This window comes from Echinops telfairi, unplaced genomic scaffold (assembly GCF_000313985.2).
Source record: "Echinops telfairi isolate 266 unplaced genomic scaffold, ASM31398v2 ScPeMD7_7409;HRSCAF=8447, whole genome shotgun sequence".
Lineage (NCBI taxonomy): Eukaryota > Metazoa > Chordata > Mammalia > Afrosoricida > Tenrecidae > Echinops > Echinops telfairi.
Window position 1 is genome coordinate 16,788,181 of NW_022111309.1, and position 7,322 is coordinate 16,795,502.

A 7,322-nucleotide genomic window follows, 5' to 3' on the forward strand; every position below is an offset into this window, starting at 1 on the left:
ACAAGCACAGTTGGGCTGTGGAGCAGACGGATCTGGCTGTCCCTCCACCTTGTTAACCCCTGCCCACCAGGTCCTCATCACACCATGCCATCTTTACTGATGGTTGTTTCGGCCAGTGCAAGCCGGGATCTTCTGGGGTATGTGTGTATGAATGGTTGAGTCTCCATTGGTGACCATGTACATGTACAATGGTCATCTACAGCCCTGGAAAGAGTGGGCAAAAGTAGAAGGGTTAGCCACAGTCATATACCCAAAATCAAAACCAGACCCACTGCCATCAGGTCGATTCTGACTCACAGGGACCCTGAATAGAGTTTCCAAGACAGCAAATCTTCAGAGGAGCAGACAGCCTCATCTTTCTCTTAAAGCAACTGATAGGTTTGACCCTCCAACCTCATAGTCAGCAACCCAATAACCAATAGCCATATAGTTCCAAAAAACAAAACCAGTTCTCACAGAGTTGTTTCACGGTGACCCCTTGTGTGCACAATAGAACTGTGCTCCAAGATGGTCCTGGCTCAGTACTTCCTCTCACAAAGGGGTCATGGAAGATCTGGGTGCTATAACAACGTGTGCTAAAGAAATCACATGGGGCCCAGCTCTCAAAGAATAGTGTCTAGAGTCGTAAAGGCTTGTCTTAAAGCAAGCAGCCATCTAAATGCAATGTCAGCACACTAGATCACTGTGATTAAAGGATCATTAATAATAAAATCCATGATCAGGAGCAGGGATTATTTTAGAACTTAGAAAATCTAAGCATCCAGTTTGCAGAAGGCTGTGGATAACAGTGAAAGCCAAAAATCCATGTACAGGGCGCCCATGTAGATGAGGCCTCCATTGAATTCCATCAGTCCATTGACCGAAGATGTGAATAGTCTTATACTCAGACAGACTGTACTGGAAAGTGGATTACTACAGACAGTAATCTGTAGTTATCAGATAGATTAGAATTTAACATCTACCGCTTGTTTGCCGCCTTGACTCATTTTTAACTATCTAGTTTTCACTCTTTCTGCTTTCTTTTGGATTGAGGTTTTTCTGTAGTTTGTTGTTGGGATCTTTTTTGAATGATTTTTCTTTATGTGAAATCTACGTTAGGTAAATCTGTAGAGATCGTAACTAGATTAATCATTCCTTAGGGTTATGGCAGGGGCAGTTGGGGGAAATGGGGAGCTAATGATAATGGACACAAGAATGGAAAAAAGTTCTAGAATTGACCATGGTGATGAATGCACAACTCCTGAATATATTAAAACCATTGAATGTCTGGCACATGGATTATATGTCAGTAAACCTGTAAAAGAAAGAACTGTGCTGCATGGGACGTTCAAGGCCATGGCCTTCTGGAAGCCGATTGCAGGCCTTTCTTCTGAGGTGCCTCTGGGGGGCTGAAGCCCTCGTCGCTGTCTGAGCCACACCCTGTGGGGACTCCTGGGCCTGGTCTCCTGTCATAGCTAAACAGTGAAGAAATGTAAAGCACGTCTACACTGTTGTGACCTCACCAGCATGAGAGAGCTTTATTCCCAAACAGGACTGTGTCCACAGCCATAGGAATTAGGATTCCAACGTTGTCTGGGGAGTGGGCCATCCTGTGGAGCTTGGGAGGGAACTGCCCCCATGGAGCTGACTGACCAGGAAGCTGTGGCCAGACCCAGAAGGAGACATGGGAGAAGAAAGGTCACAGCACCATTTATTGTCCAAAGAAAGTACACACACACCTGAGGGATACTCCCCAAATGGGGAAAAGTGAGAACAAAACACAGGCTCTTTGGAATAAGGTGACCAGATGTCCTGCTTTTTAACAGTCCCGATTTTTAACAATTTTTCCCACGTCCCGCGGTGTTTTAAAAAAGTCCCGGTTTTCGGCTGCCATGTGGCTACTTTGCCAGGATATGAGTTGTATCAATGGTGTCCTGCTTTTGTCCCGCTTTGCCAATGTTAGAGTCTGGTCACCTTACTTTGGAACCAAGACAGGAGGGGAGAGGGGCAGGGCAGAGCTGGATTCCAAGTGGAAGCTGAGGGACCCCCAGTCGCCTGTGGTACCCAGGGGCTGTTGTGAGGGGCAGGAAGCTGCAAGGCCAAAGACCACTCTAGAGCCCACCGCCCAGGAAGCCCTCCTTCCTCCAAGCCAAGGCTAAAGCCACTGTGTGGGAGGCAGGGCCCAGGTCTACCCTCCCCTCGCCCACACTCCCTGAGGCACCTTGGACAGGCCACGCCCCGTGTAACACTGCCCCGTGGCAGGGAAAGGGCCAGGTTCTATGACAATCAAGTAAATCAGATGCCCCGGCATCAGGTCTGACACACAGCGACCCTACACAGGGTTTCTGAGGCTGTAAATCTTTCTGAGAGCAGATAGCCTCATTGTTCTTCCTTGGAGCGACTGGTGGGTTTGAACCACGGACCTCTCAGGTAGCCGGACAACGTTTACCCGACACTGCTACCAGGACTCCTTTCAGTGATGACAGGAGTTTTTAAAAAGCCCCCAAACGTCCAATATCCTGGAGGAGGGGCAGGCGGACCTGTCAGGGGAAAGACTTAGAGGTATGTACAGAGCAGAGTGAGGGCCTGGGTTCTTCTGGGTTTACAAAAAATATACTTTAAAAATGTCTTTAAGTTGCAAAGTATATAAACAATATTAAAATCGCCCTAACCCTCAAGGGTAAATGAACCCCTCAATAAATCCCCAGCTAGTGAGGGAACAGGCAGGGACAGGTTGGTGACCTGGCATCTAGCGCTGGCAGTAGCAGTAGACCCCATACTTGCGGCTCTGGGGGTCTGGGAAGCCAAAGTCTCGGACGCCAGACTCAGGGGACCCGCAGTTGGGGCGGGGGTGAGCCACCGGGTAGCGGACGCTGCCATCTGCCAGCCAGCCAGCATCACAGCGGTCCAGACTCTGGAACTTCCAGGCAGCAAAGAGCTGGCCCACCTTGGCGATCTGGGCCCCGTCCTGCCGGCAGGCTGCCCTGGCCTCTGTCAGGGTCAGCTTCTCAGGGTGCTCCAAGTAGTATACCCGTCCTGCCGAGAAAGGGGTGGGAGTGCCAAGTGGTCAGAGGGCCCATGCAAATGCCACTAGCCCCCTGTGACCTGACCGCTGCTGCTTGGGCCAGGGAGCCCCCAGGCTGCGGGCTTGTGCAGTGGATGCTCTGAGGATGCCTTGCCAGGCAGGCATTGCCCCTCTCTGAGAGCTCCGGCCCACCCGCCACAGGGCTGGGACCCTTCGCTTGTGTCTGCCCTCCCCTGACCAACAACCCATCTGCACTGGCGATCAGCCCAGAGCTGCTGGCTGGCTCAAACAGTTCAGTGCGCAGCTAGGAGCGGAAAGCTCGGTGGTTTGAACACACCCCGAGGCGCCTGGAAAGCCAGGCCTGGCGACCTGCTGCTGAGCGGTGAGGACCCCTGGGGCAGCTGTCCTCTGCACACCCGGGGTCCCTGGGAGCCAGACCTGGCTCGAGAACAACGAGCAGAGCCCACGCGCCCAACACCTCTGACACGCCTGGATGCAGCGCCGAGCCAATAGTTCCCCCTCCCCAATCTTCCCCTGAAATCTGCGGCCTGTTGAGGACCAAGACCAAACCCACTACCGTACAGGCCGTTCTACAGCAGATCTCTGCACTGAGGCTTTCTGGGAGAAAGAGTACCATCTGATCGCTCTCTCCTGAGGAGAGGCTGGTAGGCTGGAATCACTGACCTTGTGGTCAGCAGCCCAATGCCTAATCCACAACGCCCCCTGGGGTCCACTTGGGAGGACAGACAGATTAATTTGTGCTGACCCTGGGCCTCGTGCAAGTCCCAGCATACAGCAGGCACTGTGTGTCTGGCGGCGGGTGAATGGGCCAAAGATCATCATGAATAATCTGCAGCAAAGCACTCAACGCTCCGGCGGCATCACTGCCAGGCCCACCTGGTGCTCCAGGCCTTGGCACGGCCCAGAAGCTGCCCCGTACAGGTCGCAGGCCACCACCAGCCCCGTGCCCAGCCCCTGTACTCACCCTTCAGGGCAGCGGCGAAGCAGAATGCGTCGTAGCGGCGCAGGAGCCGGTGGCGCTGGCCATAGCTGCGCACGCCGGGCGCCAAGCCCAGGCCACCGCAAGGCTGCCGGGGCAGCATGATGGGGTACTGCACGGAGGCGTCCTGCAGCCAGCCCGCATTGCACCAGTCCAGGCCCTCTTCCCAGGCCTGGAAGAGCTGCTCAAAGGAGGCCAGGCCTGCATCCTGCTCCTCACAGGCCCTCTGGGCTTCATGGAAGTTGAGCTGGTAGCGCCCCTGTGGGGGCTGGTAGGGAAAGACCACACCTGGGAAAGGACCAGAGGAGCTTAGAGGGGTGGGCAGGGGGTGGGTGGGAGACCTCAATGCCCCCCACTTCCCCTAGGTATGTACCCTTCCATCTCTCTCTCTTTATAATATACACACACAGTCCCTCGGTAAACATGCCTGTCCCTTCTCAGAGTTCCCCATATCCAAGCCAGAGGCCACATCTGCTTTACCCCCACTACTAGAAGTAGGCTGGGAAATACTCGGAAACTTTTATTCCATTTTTAAGGGGAGGCGTTCATCATCTGGCCAGTGTCCCAACCCATGGGCTCTTGCCAGGACCCAGCGAGGGGTGCTCTTATCTGTCTGGCAGCAGCTCCCTCTCCGTGTCTGAGACCAGGGGGTCCATGTTAGCCCTAGGGTGGAAGCTTCTTTGGGGCGTGCAAGAAACTTCCCCCTTCAGCTGGTGATTTTGGGGGGAAGGAGAAGCTCTAGAACAGTGGTTCTCAACCTAGGGGTCGCATGACTGTTTCACAGGGGTTGCCTAATTCATCACAGTAGCAAAATGACAGTGACGAAGTAGCAACGAAAATGATTTGATGGTTGGGGGGTCCCCACCACATGAGGAACTGTATGAAAGGGTCGCGGCATTAGGAAGGTTGAGAACCACTGCTCTGGGAGCTGCGGGGAGTGGGCAGCTGGCCCAGGCCCTGGTGTCATGGAGAAACCAAAAGGAAGCCAATGTCATCGAGTTCCTGGGCCAGGGGACTCCCTCCTACAGGCCAGGGTCAGCTAGGAGCACGGGCACCCCTCAAAACTCACTGTTCCTGGTTGACATTTCCCTATAACTCATAAACAAACAGATTAACTTGGGATAAGTAAAACATTTTGAACTCAGCCATTTCTAGAGCTAGGCACTGGAAGCCCACCTGACCCTCATCTTCTCTGAGGGTCATTTCACATGTGAGAACTGAGGCACCCACAGGTCAGAGCATCTGCCCAAGTACCACAGTGAGGACAGGTAAAATTCCAAACCCACCATCAGATTCCTGTGGCCACCCTATGGGGCAGAGTAGAACCACCCCATAGAATTTCCAAAACTTCAAGGCTTTATGGGAGTGGACATCTCTCTCCTGCGGAGAAGCTGGTGAATTTGAACCATAGACCTTGCAGTTAGCAGCCTAATGCTTAAGCCACTGTGCTACCAGGGCTCCTGAAGGGAGGGGCAAGATGAGTTCCACCCAGGTCATCTGACCCCTGAGGTTTCAGCTTTGTCCCTGGCCTCTCTCACAGATAGGAGACAGGAAAACGCACAGCTGCGCCCAGAGACAGAGAAGGGAAGCCTTTGAGAAACTTCAAAGGGGAGCCCATGGACAAGCTCTGGCGTGCAGGATCTTGCTGGTTTAGACAGTGCCACATTTTCTAAAACACAGGCGATTGTTACATGAAATGTCAGGAAATCTGTCAGCACTCAGCCCGCATTCCAGAGAAGCATCGCGGGCTGAGAGCAGGCTCCCCACCACGGCTCCCCATCATCCCCCAGTTGCCCGCAAACCCTGCCTGAGCCCTGCCCGCTGCTGTCTGTGAGATTAGCTCCCTCTCTGGATGGGATTAGGAGGAGCGGAGTGGAGTGCAGCAGGCTCAGCCCCGCCCCCCCACCACCACCACCCCCCACGCCCCCCACCTTCGCCCCGGTGGCCGGTCCCACGTAGCTCTCACCCCGCAGCTCCAGCTGCACCAGGCTGCTCTCGTCCTCCAGCCCGTCGATGACCTCGCAGCGGTAGCGCCCGGAGTCCTCCAACCTCAGCGCCCGGATCTCCAGCGAGACTTCCCGCTGCCCGCCCTGCCGTAGGTGCACCCGGCCTTGGAAGTCCCCAAAGGAGCGGTGCCTCTGCCCAATGGCCACCAGCACGTCCTGCTCCGGAGCCCCGTTCTCCGAAAGCTTCCACCACTTGATGCGCACAGGCCTCTGGGAGGCCAGGGCCGGCTCATAATGGTAGCGACAGGGTAGGGTCACATTGGCCCCTCGGTGAGTGAACAGGGTTTCCTCAGGCGTCTCCACCACCAGCTTCACACCATTAAAGAGGCCTGCAGGGAGAGAGAGGCAGGGTGCGGAGGGGGAGCAGAGCCCCACCCCCAGCGTCATTCCCAGCTCCATCCAGGCTCAGGTAGTGCAGATTGCAAAAATGGACAGTTAGGCACCCCTCTCAGAACCCACCCCTCTGCACGGTGACTCTCTAACTCCTCCCCCCAACCTATGGGATTTATTCCCTGCCCTCCCCCTACCCCACTGGGCAGCCTTGCCACTTCCTTTGACCATCTGAATGTGGTACAAGGGGGCACCTGTTCTGAACCTAGACCTCAGAAGCCTTGTCAGCCATGAGATAGAGCTGGAGGATGAAGGACCAGCCTAGACATGTCATCCCCTAGCTGAGCTGCCAACTGACTGCAAGCCCACGAATGAGCAGTCAAGCCCAGGAAAACCACCCAGCTGAGCCCAGCCAAAATGCTGACCCAGACCCCAATCCCCAATATTGTGAGCTAAGCGAATGGCTACTGTCTTAAGTTATTAAGCTTAGAGGTGATGAGTTGCAAACTAAATGATAGTTTGGTAGTTCCTCCAAAAGTTAAGCATATGTCACAATAAGCTGCCATCTATCAAGGAAGCAACAAAACCCACATGGAAGAAGCACACCATCCTGTGTGATCACTAGGTATCGATGAGAATAGGTATCGGAAGTTCAAGCACAAATAATCAAATTGGCCTGAAGGCGTGTAAACAAGGTGCAGACCCAAAACCCACCTGTAAGATAATTGGACAGTCCCACAGAAGGGCCACATGGAAGGGATGATATATCCAGGCTGCAGTATAGCACTGATGAAAGTCATAACTATCCTCTAGTTCGTTAATATTTCCTCCCCCTACTATTTTTTAAATCATTTTATTGGGGACTCATACAACTCTTTTCATAATCCATACATACATCCATTGTGTCAAGCACATTTGTACATTTGTTGCCCTCATCATTCTCAAAATATTTTCTTTCTACTTGAGCCCTTGGTATCAGCTC

The 7,322-nt window shown here is 53.7% G+C and overlaps 1 protein-coding gene across 1 annotated transcript in view; it reads right to left on the reverse strand.

The window, feature by feature from the left end:
* Positions 1 to 2,362: 2,362 nt before the first annotated feature.
* The window catches only part of HAPLN3 (hyaluronan and proteoglycan link protein 3), a 19,017-nt gene continuing 14,057 nt past the window's right edge, over positions 2,363 to 7,322 (reverse strand). The window contains exons 2-4 of the mRNA XM_013006476.2: positions 5,971 to 6,339; positions 3,990 to 4,292; positions 2,363 to 3,015 (exon numbers count right to left, since the gene is read on the reverse strand). Coding sequence (XP_012861930.1) covers positions 2,729 to 3,015; positions 3,990 to 4,292; positions 5,971 to 6,339 — 959 coding nt within the window. The 3' untranslated portion in view covers positions 2,363 to 2,728. The remainder of the gene's footprint in view (positions 3,016 to 3,989; positions 4,293 to 5,970; positions 6,340 to 7,322) is intronic.